General features: G+C 42.1%; 1 protein-coding gene across 2 annotated transcripts; it reads right to left on the bottom strand.

Moving 5' to 3' along the window:
- Positions 1-4,110: 4,110 nt before the first annotated feature.
- On the bottom strand, positions 4,111-17,686 carry nfil3-4 (nuclear factor, interleukin 3 regulated, member 4). Of its 2 annotated transcripts, XM_064933195.1 has the most exons (3): positions 17,606-17,686; positions 16,462-17,123; positions 4,111-5,355 (listed from the first exon to the last, which is right to left on the bottom strand). In XM_064933195.1, exon 3 carries the CDS (start codon positions 5,246-5,248, stop codon positions 4,409-4,411), a length of 840 nt encoding a protein of 279 aa, XP_064789267.1. In that variant the 5' UTR covers positions 5,249-5,355; positions 16,462-17,123; positions 17,606-17,686; the 3' UTR covers positions 4,111-4,408. The 2 variants fall into 2 exon arrangements, with proteins under 2 accessions (XP_064789267.1, XP_064789268.1); XM_064933196.1 differs by lacking the exons at positions 16,462-17,123; positions 17,606-17,686 and adding an exon at positions 11,583-11,613.
- Positions 17,687-19,224: the final 1,538 nt, after the last annotated feature.

The following is a 19,224-nucleotide window of genomic DNA, read 5'->3' as shown; positions in this document are numbered from 1 at the left end:
GAAACGAGATCCGACAGGGAAAATCGCTTTGAACTGTAATCCAACTCAGAAACTTGGGTATGTTTCTCGAGCTCCTACTTTCCGAGCTGAAGTTCACTGACGTCATGATTTGACCTCATTTTTTCAGAGTTCCCAGTTGTCTTGAAAGCACCATGACCATCAGACGCAGATACGTACCATCAGTCCAGTAAAATAAAAAAAGCAAATTATTTCAATTTAGGCTCAGCTATGCCTCGCAAGTGCTACACCAACTGATCTATTTTGTTATCAAAGCTCGAGTTTTTAAATATAATATGGTCTGAGAAGAACAATATCGACAGGCCAGGTATATAGACAATATGCTGTGATAATGTATTAGGTCTAATGCACAAACCTCATCCCGACCAAGAAATAAAGTAATGTTTAAAAAAAATTGAGGGGTAGTTCTCGGCTTGCTTTTTGAAAGTGATATTTTTCAGGGGGATATATAGTGACAAGAAAACCCTTTGGAATTACCTGGATTTCTGCATAAATTGGTCATACAATTTGTTCTGATCTTCATCTAAGTCACAACAATAGACAAACACAGTCTGCTTAAACTAATAACACACACATTATTGTATTTTTCTTGTCTATATTGAATACATCATTTAAACATTCACAGTGTAGGTTGGAAAAGGTATGTGAAGTCCTAGGCTAATGACTTCTCCAAAAGCTAATTGGAGTCAGGAGTCAGCTAACCTGGAGTCCAATCAATGAGATGAGATTGGAGATGTTGGTGAGAGATGCCTTACCCTATAAAAAAAAACACTCAAATAAAATGTGAAGCATTGCCTATTCACAAGAAGCATTGCCTGAGGTGAACCATGCCTCAAACAAAAGAGATCTCAGAAGACCCTAGATGAAGAATTGTTGAAATGCATAAAGCTGGAAAGGGTTACACTATGTGTGGAGAAAAACATCAAAACCTCATCCCAACTGTAAAGTATGGTGGAGGGAGCATCATTGTTTGGGGCTGCTTTGCTGCCTCAGGGCCTGGAAAGCTTGTTATCATCGACGGAGAAATGAATTCCCAAGTTTATAAAGACATTTTGCTGGAGAATAAAGGCTGTCTGTCTGCCAATTGAAGCTCAACAGAAGTTGGGTGACGCAACAGGACAATGACCCAAAACACAAAAGTAAATCAACAACAGAATGGCTTCAACAGAAGAAAATACGCCTTCTGGAGTGGCCCAGTCAGATTCCTGACCTCAACCCGATTTGAGATGGTGTGGTATGACCTCAAGAGCAGTTCACACCAGACATCCCAAGAATATTGCTAAGCTAAAAGTTTTGTAATGACGAATGGTCCACAATTCCTGCTGACTGTTGTGCAGGTCTGATTCGCAACTACAGAAAGCATTTAGTTGAGGTTGTTGCTGGCAAAGGAGGGTCAACCAGTTATTAAATCCAAGGGTTCACCTACTTTTCCCACCCTGCACTGTGAATATTTACAGTGTGTTCAATAAAGACATGAAAATGTATAATTGTGTGTTACTAGTTTAAGCAGACTGTTTGTCTATTGTTGTGACTTAGATGAAGATCAGAACAAATTTTATGACCAATTTATGCAGAAATCCTGGTAATTCCAAAGGGTTCACATACTTTTTCTTGCCACTATCTTAAAAATAAATGTTATATAATTTTCTTTGTTTCAGGTCAACATCATAATCAAATTGTAGATATCTATTTGAATTCCAAAATGAAATAAGGTAACTTATAACAACCAACAAAAACAATATGACTTTCCCTTTCAGTTCTCTGCTTTAAGTGTTTCATTACTTCATTTTTTTCTCTCATTGATTTCATGAACATCATTTTTTAATTTTCCTTACTTAACACTGTTGCCACATGTCTGGCTATAATGTGTAGTATACCCCTAACAGGGTATATAGGACTATACAACAATATATTTATTTTCTACAAGAAAGCAACCAGGGTCCAGTTGACCCATAAATTCACACATTCTTATATTGACACTTCTTAGGGTACCTGAAAGATTAGCGGGATAAGTGTACAAAAATGTTACCCATATTGGACAGAAATCTTGTTCCTAAATATAATGCAAATTTTCTCCAGAGGTGACACTTTAAAAATCACAAAATACCACTGATTTATTGTTGGTGGCTGGTCTTTTATCCAATGAAGGAAAATGCATTTGCAGAGCACACAGTCATGTTTTAAATATGATTGAGCTGTGCTAAGGTAAGTGAGGGCCTGTTCCCAATGACATCAGTACAAATAGCTATGGGTCCATTCTTATATGCCATGTGAACAAGCTTCTTTTTTACATTTTTCCTGAACGTCCAAAAGAGCTGGCTATGAGTGCCTTTTTCCCTACACTTACAACAGGTATCAGATAAATCTGCGTTCATTTAATTCGATATAATGGGAGTCCTATGAACCCTTTGCATAATCTTATATTGCATCTCTTGCACCTTGTTGCAGATGGACAGTTGTCTTGCTTCGAGTATAGCATTTGTCCAATTTTGAATTTTCTGGGCCTCTCCCCAGCTCCGTTTCCCAAACGCTAATCAGTGCACATCTTTCCTTTATTTTAACACGTGCAGGTAGTAAGTACACCATCATATTTGGGGGATAAGTGTCTTTTCAGATTCCACAATAATTATTTCGTTGTGGACACTACGTCACCACACTCCCTCTCTTGCTCTTGGTCCTCATCTTTGTAAGCCACCTTGATTCAGCACCTGTGTGTTTTATCAGTTTCTTTATGAAAACATTTAGTGAACTCCATGACAGTAGCTAAAGCAAGGGGCTATTAGCAGCACATAAATACACTACAAATGCATGCTGGAGGAGGCATGCCCTGAGCTCGTGAAGTGAGCGTTACTGGGGCCCTATTGGAGTACTACTGGAGCTGAGCGAGAAGGCGAAGCTTCAGCCTTTGGGAATCTCCTTCCATGCTCCAGTCAATTTTGGGCACGCTCTGCTCCTCGCTCTTCTCCAGCTCCGCTCCGCTCACATACTCTGCCTCCAACTCAGTTGCGCTACCTGAAAACACGTGATACCGTAAAGTGTTGTGAATTCGCGGAAACTGATGAACGGATGGCTTGACTGATTTTTTTTGTTGTTGCCAGTGTCGGCTCACGATCGTAGTACATTTAGACGTGTGGAAGAGGTTTTGGGTTCTGTGAGACGGTGAGCTGTCACCCTGTTCGACCAGGAAGTAAGCTTCCCCACAATAGTTGCTCAGCGGGGTAGAGAGGAAGTTTCTTTGTCATTTCACAAAGGTGAAGATTCAACAAATCAGTCAGTGACTCAGAGTTCATGTCAATACAAAAACAGGTGAGCGATGAAGATGCAGTTACTGAAATGCACTCTATTTGCAATATTAGTGTTGAACATGATATTTAAATGACTACCCCATCTCTGTACACAGTGGTTGTATTTAAATGACTATCCCATCTCTGTACACAGTGGTTGTATTTAAATGACTACCCCATCTCTGTACACAGTGGTTGTATTTAAATGACTACCCCATCTCTGTACACAGTGGTTGTATTTAAATGACTACCCCATCTCTGTACACAGTGGTTGTATTTAAATGAGGTTAGGCCACACTGATTGGACCTTTGTTCTCATCTGTTGCCAACGGGAGCTTTTGACTGAAAATGCATTGGGACAAAAACAACTACATAAGAAGACTTATAAGGTTGATTTCGAGGGTCTTAAAATACAAATCAGTTGGCCCGAGACAAAGAAATTGGTCCGTGACTGTTCGTCATTTGCACCATAGATACCCCATCCCGTTAAGTGCATTTGTGGTGGTTATAGCAGGTACAGGTAACTAACCACTAAGTTCTCACACCTATATTATACACAGAATATGTCTCAAGTTATGTTGAAATTCATCTCCTTTCATGTCATGTCTGGTATTTTCCCCACATCTCAACTTCAAGACCTCAGTGCTTGCTCTACCAGGCAGCCAACATAACATAAACATTACCCACGCGGTAGCCTACACATTGCAGCACACACACACACACTGTTTGTGTGCTAATCAGTAAAGAGTGAACAATAAGAGGAATTTATTAATTTGAAAAGATAAATTCCATCCATTCCAAAAAGTTAAAATCAAATTATTATATTGGCTGCCCATATTGAGTTTTACATACATACTATAAGTGAACTGGAGTCTCTCAGTGCTATAAAACACTTAAAGTCTGGCTAATTATGCAGAATTTACAGTAAAGTATGCTATAATAGATTTTGTCCCGTTAACTTGGACACTAAAGAAGCATGGCAGAGAAGCAAAAACAATAATTAAAAAAATCAAACAAATGTCTGTTTTAAGTTGTACATAACGTCTTTGCTATAACTTTGGTGTCAATGTTCCAGCGCTGTGGTTTGTCTGCCCTGTGCAGTGTGGTCAGTCAGATACATAAAGCGGGAGTGGGGGGGAGGCCCTATCTCTGACATCCCTAAGGACAGTAGAAGCTCTGGGGGTCTTCAGCCTCAGCTTGTGCGGTAATGCACCACTGGAGGAGGCTGCTGGGACCTGCTGTTCCCCCTCCTCATCTGAACACCTTCTCTTAGGGGTGGGCCTCAGCAGGGGAACCCCCGGCCACGACGATAGGGCAGGGGGGAGAAGTGGGGGCAGGAGAAGGGAGGATGAGTTTGCAGGGTGGAGGACACTGGGCATGTCTAAGATGTATGGATAGCCCCTTCTGGTTGGTAGAGCATTTGGATGGATCAGGGCAGGGGCAGGTTGCCCAGTCAGGACGGAGGGTTGGTGGTGGTAAGTGGGCAGGGTGGAAGGGTCTCTGTAGCAGGGACTCCTGCCCCAGTAGACATCCCTGTCCAGGGACTGGGTTGAGCTGCTGGGTGGCGGAGACTGGGGGCTATAGGTGTTGGCATGGTGGAGCCGTAGCAGGCTGTTCTGGTGGGCAGCGTAGGCCGCAGGACTCACCAGGCCAAAGTGGAGTTTGAGGGCCAGCAGTTCTGTGTTCAACCGGGCGTTCTCTTCACTCATGGCCACCAGGCGGCTCTCCAGCACATAATCGTTCACCCTCCTCTTCTCCCGCGACCGCTTGGCCGCCTCATTGTTCTTGCGACGCTTCTCCCAGTAGGTGGCGTCCTTCTTCTCATTTGGGATAAACTCTCTCTTGCGCCGCAGGCCCTTGGGTGCCAGCTCCCCATCTAGGTAGGCTATGTGACCGTCCTCCACTTCCTCGATGCTCCCGTTTGGAGATAGCGACATGGGTTCCATCTGGTCTCAGTATAGAAAGTAGGATGGCTGTTTCTTTGTTGGGCAGGTAAAAGGAAGATAAGTAACTTCTCATGCACTTCTTTCAGGTTGGTTTTCTAGGATGTCACCTGTGAAGGGCAGGTTAATTAGTAAAGTATTTGTCAAATTGTATGTATAGACTATACATTTACCCATTTCTGCTATACAGTATGTTTAAGTGCCTGGGTCACAGATCAGAACATTTATGGATTTCTGTGTTTGACCGTTGACAGCTTTGAATGAAATGCTGTTATAGAGCCACAAAGCCCACTCCTATCCCACTGTCAGCCCACTGTCAGCCCACTGTCAGACCACTTCCCAGCCCTCAGTCTGTCTTTGAGACCAGACACCTCCACGTCTAGACAAGCTGAATAAAACAGTGGTGGAAAGGCAGAGAGGAGTTGTTGTCTGAGGTGTAACCAGCCCCTCTAGTGTGACTAAAATAATCTTTATGTCTGAAAGACTTCCGGAGTGTTCAAGTAAGTTGAATTGGTGATTAATATAGTATGTAAGATGGACATGAGGGAGCATGACCAAGTTAAAATGTTGGACAGTTGGTATGATACGGTATTATATGGCTGGTCTCGGCTCTACCAGCTCTTATGTCATTCACACAAACAATTTCTAGATTTGACACAGGAACTTCTCTGGACCTGCCTCTTCTTTCAACTTGACTAATCAACTCATATTCTTCTCCTAGCTTAGACACTGAATACACATAGTTGAGAAAATAGCTGTTTTTGTGGACTTTTAATGATTTGCAAAGTTAAGATATGAGCCAAATGTAATTTGTGACATACTGATCCGTGGCATGAATAATGTTGGCTGATAGAGTGGACAAGTCAAGTGATTGAGAGTTACAAACACACGCAATCTGCTCGGTGCAGAGCAGGCTCGTTTTAGAAACAAGCAAGGTTTTGTTTTCACAATGCTGCTCTCTCGCTTTCTCTCTCTCTCTCTCTCTCTCTCTCTCTCTCTCTCTCTCTCTCTCTCTCTCTTTCTCTCTCCCACATACACACACTCTCACAGTCATATTTTTTTGACGGTGCACTCACTTGTCCACCCCCAGCTACGGATTGTCTGCAATGTGCCCACCGCTCGCTCCATCTCTTCTACCTCCCTTTCATTTTTTGTCCCTCGCCCCTTACATGCAGATTAGAGGGGGGTCAGTTAGGAGTGAGACGTCATGTGCCCTAGCCAGAGGACAATACGTACAAACAGGAACATAGAAACCCTCAGATGAAAAAGCACTACAATTGAGCCCTGCTCATCTGTTTCATTGCAGGGGAGGGTGAGTGGGTGGGTGAGTGAGTGGGTGGGTTTGGTGGGAAGCTGTGCAGGAGGAAAAAGGCTATGTTAGATTTGCTTAACCACAGCTATGAGACGACGCGGCCTGTGTGTGTAGTGTGTGAAGTGAATACACAGACCCACTCTCTCACACACACATGCAGAAACATCAGACTGAGATATTCTTCATCAATCTGGGAACATCTGAAACCGAATTCCTACAGTTACATGTTATCGAGCTATTATGCATATTCATCTTTTTTAGCCAGTGTAAAGCCACTCCTGAACCATTACATGCTTATTAATGAGCGCACCATGTCCCAATGTGAACTCTGATCTGTCTGAATGTCAGTGTTATGCAGCTCAATAGTTTGATTGATTGGTTTGGATTTCAATGTTGGCTGCTGATTGATGTTGTTTGGCCACCATGTTTCCCTACAGCAGAGAGAGCTGAGACCATTCTGTACCAGCTGTCAGCCCCGTGATGCCAGCAGCATAACCACCAGAGCAACATAATAACTACTAGAATCCTCCGAAGGAGACCAGATGAATGTAGCTCTATAGGCTGAAGTAGTTATAGACAGGGTATGCAGAGACAAGCTGAGGTCCTATAGTGGTGTGTTGCTATTGTGATAAGTGCATGTGTGACATAGTCAAAAATCCAATTTGCACTACAGATCCACAGATGACGCAATCTCTGTTGCACCCCTCACTGCCCTTTCCCACACGGACAAAAGGAACACCTACAGTATGTGAGTGCTGTTCATTCACTGCAGCTCAGCGTTCAACACCATCGTGCCCTCCAAGCACAGGACTAAGCTAAGGACCCGGTAAAGTCTACAGCAGCGCATGTGACAAATGACATTTGATTTGAGGACGCTGGGATTAAACACCTTCCTCTGCAACGCTATCATGGATTTTCTGACGGGCTCCACAGGTAGTGAGGGTAGGCAACAACACATCCACCACGCTAACTCTCAACACGGGGGCCCCTCAGGGGTGCATGTTTAGTCCCTTCCTGTACTCCCTATTCACCCACCACTCCAACACCTTCATTAAGTTTGCCGACAACACACCGGTGATAGGCCTGATCGCCGACGACAATGAGACAACCTACAGGGAGGAAGTCAGAGACCTGACATGGTGGTGCAAACAACCTCTCCCCCAATGTCAACCAGACAAAGGAGCTGATCGTAGACGACAGGAAACAGATGGGGAGCACGCCCACATTCACATCGACAGGGCTGTAGTGGATCGGGTTGAGAGTTCCTCGGTGTCCACAGCACTGAGGACCTGTCATGGTCCAAACACACCGACAGAGTCCCCTCAGGAGGCTGAAAAGATTTAGCCTCTCAGATCCTCAAAGAGTTCTCCAGCTGCACCATTGAGAGCATCTTGACTGGCTGCGTCACCGCTTGGTATGACAACTGCTTGGTATCCGACCGTAAGGCACTACAGAGGGTAGTGCGTACTGCCCAGTACATCACTGGGGCCAAGCTTCCTGCCGTCCAGGACCTCTATACAAGTTAGTGTCAGGGCCCTAAAAATCATCAAAGACTCCAAGTCTGGGACCAAAGGGAACAGCTTCTACCTGCAAGTCTTACGACTGCTGAACAGTTAATCAAATGGCAACCTAGACTATTTGCATTGATCCCCTTTTTGCACTAACTCTCTTGCGCTGGCTGTATGCACACTCACTGGACTTTACTCACACATACTACACGGACACTCCAACACACACACATACAGTGCCTTCAGAAAGTAGACTTTTTCTTTTTCTAGATGTGATGGTGTTACAGCCTGAATTTAAAACTGTCACTGGCCTACACACAATACCCCATAATGTCAAAGAGGAAACATGTTTTTAGATGTTGTTAACAATTTAATTAATAATGAAAAGCTGAAAAGTCTTGAGTCAATAACTATTCAACTCTTTTGTTACGGCTAACCTAAATAAGTTCAGGAGTAAAAATGTGCTTACCAAGTCACAACATAAGTTGAATGGACTCACTCTGTGTGCAATAATAGTGTTTAACATGATTTTTGAATGTCTACCTCATCTCTGTACCCCACACATACAATTATCGTTAAGGTCCCTCAATCAAGCAGTGCATTTCAAACACATTCAACAGATTCAACCACAAAGACCAGGGAGGATTTCCAATGCTTTAAACATCCCATAAATGACTGTGCACTTGGGTGAGACTACTTACTCATATGTTTTATCACAATCACAATTGTGCATAATACAGTGTGTCCCTCCTAAACTAGTGTAATTATACTGGCAGGTACATCATCTGAAGATAACTAATGAAATGAGAATGATTACAGATGCTATCACACAGGTATCATTATCTAGATGTGTAAGATATCCTGTGTTTGATGACAACATGACTCTCTCTCTGCACTTTTGATATTGGGTCTGTATTTTAAAGCAACAAACTACATCTGTGTGTTTTTACAAAATTCCCCAAAGGTCAAAATAACAATGAATTGTTCATTTATATGGGTCAGAGGGTTTGCCAGTGTCATGATATTCAGAAGTATGATTTTAAACACAAATTAAAACATGAAGCGCACTACATTTCTTGAGAATAATAATAATTATATTGGAAATAAACAAACAGCCTTATGTTGTCATTCAGAGTCACGTTTTCATGTTCCAAGCTATAGCGCACAATATTTTACATAAAGCAGGTTTTTAAAGAGTTGAGTCTGCTTCGTGTTTTCCTTTTTGCCACATAACATAGTTATTATAGCTTCTTATAATGTTACCTCGACTTATCGTGAAATGTCCTTCCAGTTCTCTTTTTTATTAATACTTTGTGAGAAGTCTGTCTGTCCTATCCTTCTATTAGATTCATTATGTAGATCTTGGCATAGCCTGAAGCAAAAATGCAATGTTATGATTACTAACACTATTGAGAAGGAGCATGTTGCAAGTACGAGAACCCCAGGAAATACAACTTTGTGATAAATATGATTTCTTCTTCAAGTTTACAGTAGACCAACTCTGTTGTGCTTTGCTGCTTTACTTACTCTTTGAAGTGGCAGTCAGAGCGAAGGGTATCAAAATGTACCCAAAGACTGAGGTGAGACAGAGAGTAAAGCTCTGCCTTGTGGTGGAGAGTACATGCACCTTGAGATTGAAAATGCACAGAGTCTGCCCAATCCCCTGCACTAAATATACTGTAGATGGACCTCCGTCCAAGGCTTGTGGGCAAACTTCTCAAGATTTCCCATGCTGTTGTGCCTTCTCTTTACATTGTTGTGCAACAAGCTAGAAAAATTGCAAACCATAATGATTTATGCCTCTTCTTCATCAATTCATAACTAGAAGCAAACAATGTGCTTATGGAGTGTACAATCATACCCAAACCATTTTAAACCTCATTGACATTGCTAAAGTATTTCATGGGGTGTTGCATGTTTATAGCCAGGTGCTAGAGTTGCTGGTTGCTAGAGTTGCTGGAGGTTTAGCAGAGCTGTGTCGTGATTGCAGAGTGGCCTAAAACTTGCCCCAACAGTGAATTGGAGGACATTTGTCAGGGGTCAAGGGCTGAGGCCTAGCAAGTGGAGAGCACTGCTGCTGTGTAGGGAGTAGGACAACAGAGGACTGCAGCAGAGTGTTGCTCAGCTTCCTGAACAGTCCTCTCCAGAGACGAGTCCCTCACTGCGTGAGTTACTGCACCTGCTGCTTATTGACACGCTAATTATAGACACTGCTTTTTAGTAAGGAACTTTTAAACTTCTTCTTTTGACACCTATCTGTTTTTTTACAGCATAAGTCACAGCACCAGTTGGTCTATTGTTGTTTCCTTCCTTGCTTTGTGAAGTACTTGAGTCTCTCTCCCTGGTACCTAATAGGAAACCATTGGTTAACGTCCTGACTTTTACTGTTAATGTTTTCAGCGATCTGTCATGGCGGCAATAACAAAACATGGATGTCCAGTACCTCTTAAATTCTCCAGAGAATATTGCCTTTACCACAAGCATGCCTTTTCAGTTAACACATACATTCCTTGAAATATAAGATATCAAATTAGTTAGGGATGTACTGTAGTAACTTTCTTCCATTGTATGTGTCTAGAGTCTATAGGAAAAGTACTGTTTAATAAACACTGTTTTTTTGTAAAAGTACTTTACTCACAGTTTTTTAATTGACACTTTTTAATTTTCTCATCGACAGAAGAAGAACAGCAAAAAGCTCCATTATTCCTTTTCTGGTTGTTCTACCATCTACATGTAGAGCCAGACTAACTAAACCTTTGTACATCTGCACAGTTTGTACTGTTTTCAACAGCGAAGAAAATACCAAAATAAATGTTTACTTGGAGATAATATTATCTGCTGATATCTCTCTCTTTTTTCAACGATACCTTTTCCCCTCTTTTATTTAGAATAATAATTGGTCACTTAAAGACATTTTGTCATTGCTATAATCACTTTTACTATGTACATTTGGAAAGGTCTTACAGGTCCTACACAGGCTGATGAACGTTTCACATTTCTCATAGATGTCACTTAAGCAACAAAAATGCCCAAAGTAGCATGATTGTAGTGCTTTTTGTATGTTGCACAAAGGTATTCTAAACAAGTTAAAGAAAGTTGTTCATCTGTTTCAAGAACTAGATCATAGCCAGTATCAAAGTTTTATAAAAATGTGTTATCTTTTTGTAGTAGGGAAGTCACCTCATTTAAAATATAACCAGATCTGAGATACCACGTCTAAAATAGACTTGCTATTATAACACCTCCAAAAGGTCTGAAAACCAGAATACTGTAAGTTAAGACAAACGTTTCGGTGTTATTATTCTCTGATTACTGCTCCAAGTTGAGACTTGAGATTGACAGCGGTAAGTCAAGCTGTGGACTGCCAGTTCATGGGTAAGAAAAATAACATATTTGACCCATTTACCTTACTCTCTGTAGCTCCATATGTCATATGTATAGGGAACTTTAATTTAGACGTTGTCTGTCCACCACAGAGGTGAGTGAAAATGTTATGAAAATGAACACAGGACCTTACCTTCTGCTGCTGGCAACTATATTCCAGTAAGTACAACACTGACGCAATGTGACAATGACCTCAGTCAATGTTCCACCGCCCGCCCATTGTGTCTCTGTGAGCAGCAGATGGTAACTTACAGAACTGTATACTCATCCTTCCCCTGTATCTCACCTGAAGTTCACCTACGGTAAAGTGGCTTCGTCACAGACCACCACAATGTGTGACCTTTTTTTTCTTCTCTTTCTTAGCATATTAAGTCTGTCTGTCTGTCTGTCTACCCCCCCACTCCACCTAGCCTAGCCCATCCCTTCTGTTCTGTGTGTCTGTATCCTCCTGTCACCCTTAATGTGGTGGTCGTGGCTTACTTATTTTCATCGTCTGGGAGATGTTTGAGCAGAGGGAGGCTGGAATTGTCAGCCATTAGATCTGGTACCTGGCTTACCAGGTCCTTCCCTTTTCTCTCTTTCTAGCCCCTTACCTATCACTCTGTATTCTTGGTTGTGATAAGGCAGTTTACCTCGTATGACCACAAGTTTTCCACCAACTTTCAATCATTTGTTTGTCCTTTGTCATACTAGGGGTGACATTTCTTTGTCTACTGGGGTAAACACTGGAAGTGGGATCTTGTGAAAACGTTGTATAGCTTTATTATAAAGGATTATGTTGTAAACCTGAGGTCAAGTACCATCCTGCTAAGATTGGGAAATTCCAGTGCAATGGTAAAATAACATAGTCCTACTGTGTCAGCGAACGTTTTAATTATCCAGCGTCAACAGTTAGGCTACATTTGTTCACAACTGTCATGATCTTTCTAGTTTGTTAACAACTATTTCATAATTACTTCTTGCAATTTGACATACATTTTTTTAGGGGGGTTGACCTGTATGATTTGGAAGATTTTGACAAACAATACTTTATTGACCAAGCATGTCATGACTGAGATTCCATGTCATGTTGTACAGTACGCCATCTAGTGGCTAATCATGGAAACAGGCCTACTGTGACAAGCAGCCTCAACGGCAGTGGGCGTGACATTTAGTGAGGCAATGCTAATAGACGTTTCATGCTGGGCGCTCCTTGTAGTAACTGCAGTCTGCAGGTAGACATTATTGCATGGATTGCCATAAGATTATAACGTGTTGCGCAGTAAAGTGCTATACTGCAGTGCCTTCTGCTGGATACCTAGTAAGTTTTACTCATGAAGAATAGTGCGTTTTCCTGATTCAGGTCAAGCCTAGTCCTGTACTAAAAAGCACTTTCAATGAAGAATATCCAATTGGCGTGCTTTTTAGTGCAGCAATATGTTTAATCTAGGTTCTGGGAAACCAGCCCGTAGAATGTGGCCAGTGGAAATCATCCATTACGGGACCTATGGAGACATCTGCTCAACTCTGAATTTTCTTTCCGTTGAGTGATGACCATGCTTCAAGGGTTCATTGGTTACCCAGTTAGGTCTCCAATGTCATCTCGTTTTCTTACTATTACTAGTAGTCGTTTTGTTACTATAACTGTTGCTATACTCGTTTTGTAGTTACTGTGCACTAGATGGCTTTAGTTTGGTTTTAATTGTATTTATAGTTATACATTCAGCTATTTACTGCCATAGCAGCATGCAGGAGGTGATGATGGGGAAACCATATCTCATATGGAATGAGTGATGTTCTCACATGAGTGTGAAGGGCCTCAGTCAAAAATGACATGTGCTCAAAAGAGTCTGGTATTAACAGACGTGTCCATGCTGTCACCATTGGTTTCACACCCCACAGCAGCGTGGCAATGACACTCTCCTCACCCACATGAAATAGACTTCACATATGGCTGGTATAAATAACTCATGTAGAAGTATTGTATTTTGTTATTTGACAATGAGTAGGCTACTGTAGGAATTTAGTGTTCTAGAATCACTTGCTATTATCTTGGCAAGTCTGTACTGGAACACCTGTAGGTGCACAGTTTACAATGGTGAGAGGTCTATGTGCAAAAGTGTGAAAATGTGAATTAATCATAAGCCTAGTGCTTTTCTTACTACTGTTTAGAACATCGGTGGCGTGATCTTAGATGTGCAGTTAAAGCTACTGAAGGGTATACTGTGAATCGCCATACTTCAAGGTGTTAAACGTGGTTTAGGAAAAGGGTTAAGCTTAGAGGAAAGGCTACCTGACATTAAACCTCCCCCTAACCTTAACCCTTTAACCCAACTCCTAAACTTAACCCTTACCCCTAGCCTAGCTAGCGTTGGCCACCTAGCTAACGTTAACCGCTTGGCCACCAAGCTAGAATTCGTAACATACCCATAAGTTTAGCAAATTCGTAACATATTGTATGTTTTGCATATTCGTAACATATAATATGAATTGTAATAGTCGGATTTGACATCCACAAATGAATACATACCATATGAAACGTAACATATACTAAATGGAGTGTCTGGAATTTACCTACAGAAAAATACGAAATGCTCTGAGACCAGGTTGCAGCCAGCCAGCAACAAGCCAGCCATTTGAAGGTATATCAGTATGTGAATTGGTAAAATGCCCGCTTTTCGATAAAAATGCATTGAATTAGCCTACCAGTCAAACGTTTGGGCAAATCTACTCATTCAAGGGTTTTTCTTTATTTTTAACTATTTTCTACATTGTAGAATAATAGTGAAGACATCAGAACTATGAAATAACACATATGGAATCATGTATTAACCAAAAAAGTAAAGAGAAACAGCTCAAATAAGTAAAGAGAAACGACAGTCCATCATTACTTTAAGACATGAAGGTCAGTCATTCTGGAAGAATTAGAACTTTGAACATTTCTTCAGGTGTAGCCACAAAAACCATCAGGCACTATGATGAAACTGGCTCTCATTAGGACCACCACCGGAAAGGATGACCCAGAGTAACCTCTGCTGCAGAGGATAAGTTCATTAGAGTTACCAGCCTCAGAAATTGCAGCCCAAATAAATGCTTCACAGAGTTCAAGAAACAGACATTTAAACATCAACTGTTCAGAGGAGACTGTGTGAATCAGGCCTTCATGGTCGAACTGCTGCAAAGAAACCACTACTAAAGGACACCAATAATAACAAGAGACTTGCTTAGGCCAAGAAACATGAGTTATGGACATTAGACCGGCGGAAATCTGATGAGTCCAGATTTGAGATTATGGGTTCCACCCAAAGTGTCTTTGTGAGACGCAGAGTAAGAGAATAGATGATATCTGCATGTGGGGTTCCCAAGGTGAAGCATGGAGGAAGAGGTGTGATGGTGTGGGGGTGCTTTGCTGGTGACACTGTCTGTGATTTAATTAGAATTCAAGGCACACTTAACCAGCATGGCTACCACAACATTCTGCAGCAATACGCCATCCCATCTGGTTTGCGCTTAGTGGGACTATCATTTTGTTTTTCAACAGGACAATGACCCAACACACCTCCAGGCGGTGTAAGGGCTATTTGACCAAGAAGGAGAGTGATGGAGTGCTGCATCAGATGACCTGGGCTCCACAATCACCCGACCTCAACTCAATTGAGATGGTTTGGGATGAGTTGGACCGCAGAGGGAAGGAATAGCAGCCAACAAGTGCTCAGCATATGTGAGAACTCCTTCAAGCCTGTTGGAAAAGCATTCCATGTGAAGCTGGTTGAGAGAATGCCAAGAGTGTGCAAAGCTGTCATCAAGGCAAAAGGTTGGCCACCAATTGCCAAATGTTGCCAAATGTTTTGGTTACTACATGATTCCATATGTGTTATTTCATAGTTTTGATGTCTTCACTATTATTCTACAATGTAGAAAATAGTAAAAATAAAGAAAAACCATTGAATGAGTAGGCGTGTTCAAACTTTTGAATGGTACTGTATATCTAACTAATGTGCAATAGTTGGCAATAAGGGAATTCACGGCGTGGGGATTACCACCCACCAACCAACCAAAAAGAGCACCTAGTTTCAGTGAAGCCTTATTCGAAGCTTCACACTGCAGAAAAACTGCTTTTTGAACAGTCAAATTCAAACCAATATTGCTCATCTCCGTTTTTTAGCGGTCGGAGCATTTTAAATCCATAGTTGCAGAGTGTGTTTTAGAAGGTTGATTGTCATGTTAGTTTTTCTAATTCTTGCCATTAGGCTAATACAGCAATTGTGTGTGTGTACAGAACAGAGCGAGCCATTGAATTAAAAGTGATTGAGAAAAAAACCATCTTTGACTGCTTTCATTACTACCCTACTTGCTTATATGAGAATGTGAAAAATATTTTCTGCTCTTTGAAAAATAATATATTTTTATTCCATTGGTGTTAAAAATGCAACATTTAATTGGGGGGGAAATGCAGTCGGTCTATTTTACCCTTGAATAATTTAATCTTCACTGTACTTGTAAAAGTGGTTAAACCAGTTGTATTGATGTGTCATTTGAAAAAGAACACTTGTATTAGATATACAGCATAATAAGTAGAGGACATACTATGGAGCCCCATCTTGTGTTCCACAGAATATAGACTACTTATTTGCTGTCCTAAATATAAAATATAAAAACCAAACTGCTCATTTTTAAGATCTGCAAAGAGGTATAATTTCCACATATTATCTTTTATATCCTATTCAACTAAATAGAAAATCACCACAAATTCACCGAAAATACCGATGTCATATTCCTCATGTAACAGTCTGAGATTATTTTAATAAACTCCCAGTTCACTCTCAAAATGTAATTAATACACATATGGTATTTATAACAATATTTTAAACTATGATTTGCAATTGATTAGCAACCACTCAATAAATAGTGTCCATGTATTATTTGACATGATCTGACATTTAATACATGCCATTAAATTAGGCCTATGTATAATCTGGGGTTGATTTGTTCTAAGCCACTCCGTTAGCTAGCAGCTGTCTGGACTGAGGTACCTTCTGAGCTGAGTCAATTTGTTGAACCTGCCCCTGAAGCTTCTGTGTATGTCCAGGGCTTGGTTCTGCCGCTCATACTCCTCCAGTGTGGCAGGTAGAGAGGCAGGCTGGGGTACAGGGCTGGCTGGGGGAGGCAGAGGGAGCCCCAGGGCATCAACAGATTGGTAGGCACTGATGAGCGATTCAGACAGGGCAGCAGGCTGTGCAGTGGAACCGTGCCATGGGAACGCAGGGTGGCTGGGCCTGCCTCTTTCCCCAGGCCCATGTGGTACTGCAGGGTGATCAACTCAGCCCTCAGCCGGGCATTCTCCTCACTCAGGGCCAGCAGCTGGCCCTCCAGCATCAGGTCATTCGCCCTCCTCTTCTCCTGCGAGCGCTTGGCCGACTCGTTGTTCTTGTGGCGCTTATCCCAGTAGTTGGCGTCCTTCTTATCGGCAGGGGTCATCTCTCTTTTGCGGCGCGTGCTGGGGTACAGATGGCTCTGGCAGGTCCGGAGCCTCAGTTGTCTGTGGTCCAGAAGGGACGGCCGGACCTCTGGGAAGAGGAGGCCAGGGTCCCACATCTCCTCCTCCCCACCACTGCTCTCCACTGAGGAGGAGGGCTGGCCCATATCCTCCAGGGGCCTGTCACTACTCCGTGGGGTAGACATGTCACTCAGTAGGCTATGAGAGGACAAAGAGGCTGTAAAGGCTCTATAGTACAATTGCTTTTGAAGACATTATTCACACCTGATTTATTACTTGTGATGTGTTGCATAGTATGTCTGCAAGCTAAGCCTAATTCAAAGGCTGCAGAAAATATTTAAAAAGTATATTAGACTTTATACAAAATATTTATACAAAAGTAGCCAAGGCTGGAATTTCAACAAATACACTGAAAATGCTGATGCGAAAAGACTAAAACCATTAACTACACAGTGCTCTAGGTTATGTTTAAATGCAGTTTTGGTAAGCAAGTGATCATTTAGATATTTAACTTTTACAAAAAATTAAGAAAATCTGAACGGCATTTTGGGCTTTTGTCGTGTGTTTTCTGCATCCTATACATTTTGCCATGACACAAATTCTGTTTAGTGAGTTTTTAGGAAGTATAAGAGGAGTTAAGGTTTAAAATATAGTTCGGCTACAAGCTCTAGCAGGCCTACCTTTTTGTCGCTGTCACGCTGTGAAGTGCTGAAGTGATAATGAGACAAGGCGCATATTTCGCTTAGAGCTGTGAAACCTTTGTGCATGTTGTGTGTTTATTTCTGTGCAAGCGCGCTCGTCTGTGTGGTTGACAGAAACAATGGTCAATATCAATGGTTGTGCCTAGTTTCTTCAGGAGTTCTGAAAGGTGAAATCCAGATCACCGTTGTAAAAAGTAAATCCAGAAAGGATCTAAATGACCTGCCCTATGTATTGTCAACATAGCCGTAGCCTACCTTTACAGGCCTCCTCTCCACAGAAATGGGCCAGTGTTTGTGTACTTTATCATGTATCTGTGGATGGGCCAATGGGCATGTGGTGAGTGGAGGATTGTCCAGGCAGTAAGTGAGGGACTGTCCTGTGAGAAGAGGGTGCACGTGTTGCTTGCGCTCTCTTGTGACTCATCCATAGGTCTTCCTTAGTTCCAAACTGCCGAAGCTCAACAACCTGACCGATTCTGTGGTCGCAATGACTCATAAAGTCTCTATTTCCTAGAACTGAAAGGGTTAAACCACAGACATTCACCTGAATAAATGTCTAGTTTCACTTACCACAAGTATACCTTTTATGCCATTACTGTAGAAGTGAAAAAGCAACTGTCTGTGGGAGCAGGGATACATTTAGAGATTTTGTAGACAGTGGCAGGGCTTGTTGTGGTGCTCAGACTTGTGCACGGTAGTGATTTCAGGATTCATTATATTACAGGTACCAGGTGGCATCACCATTGTCTGAAGTGGTTTCCTCTTCATTTACCTGCACTGAACTGATAACATATGGTGGCTGAAAATAATGTGTGCAGATGGAAGGGAGGATATGAGGGGAGAAAGTCACTTTAAACTATTGAGATGCAGCCCAGGTTTCAGTTCATTGTGTGGCAAAACCACTTCCTGCCTTTATGCTGACATGAAATTCCCCTCCTCGGTCTACATAGGCCAACCATATATCAACAAAGTGACCCTCTAGGCAAGTAGCAGAACCCCGTCCAGCTCACCCTTTCACCCTCCCAACTCTATCACAGCTAACGTACACATGATGCTGTGCCCACATACAGTCTCAAATACAGTACTTCCACAAAGTGACTCGTTGTGGTGTAAACCAGTAAACGTCAAGTATTGTTAGCCAGGTTATGACTCCTTATCTTACTCTCTACTCTTTAGCCATGTATCTGAAATACTTTTGAAAAAGCCTTGTTTCTTGTGCTAGCTGTTTGTAGTTGTCAGAAGTGTGTGCATGTTGACAATAGAGTACGCGTGAATGACAAGACGTGGTTCTATTTTAAACCAGGTCATGCTTTTAAATTCACCATCTTGGTTGAAAGGCCAATCTGAAATGGTCTTTGCATGATTCCTAGTCCTATCCTGTCAGCGAAGCTGCTAACCACTTTTCACAGGAAGTTTCACTGCCTCATTTAGCTCTCTGGGTGTAACCTTCTGCTTCAGATGCAGTGTGACTGGGTGACTGAGAGCAGAGGTTGGTCAGAGCCTGGCTGTCGACCCCCTCCATCAGAAAAGTTTTCTCACACTGATCCACTCATTCATGGGAAAGATGGACCAGGCATAGACAAGTGATGGTACTGTAC

Source organism: Oncorhynchus masou, chromosome 24 (assembly GCF_036934945.1).
Source record: "Oncorhynchus masou masou isolate Uvic2021 chromosome 24, UVic_Omas_1.1, whole genome shotgun sequence".
In the NCBI taxonomy this organism is placed as follows: domain Eukaryota; kingdom Metazoa; phylum Chordata; class Actinopteri; order Salmoniformes; family Salmonidae; genus Oncorhynchus; species Oncorhynchus masou.
Note: the sequence above shows the minus strand (reverse complement) of the source record. Positions and strands in the feature narration are given on the sequence as shown.

Excerpts from the sequence above, each read along its gene's own strand:
- nfil3-4 (XM_064933195.1), bottom strand. The coding sequence starts at position 5,248 with ATGGAACCCATGTCGCTATCTCCAAACGGGAGCATCGAGGAAGTGGAG.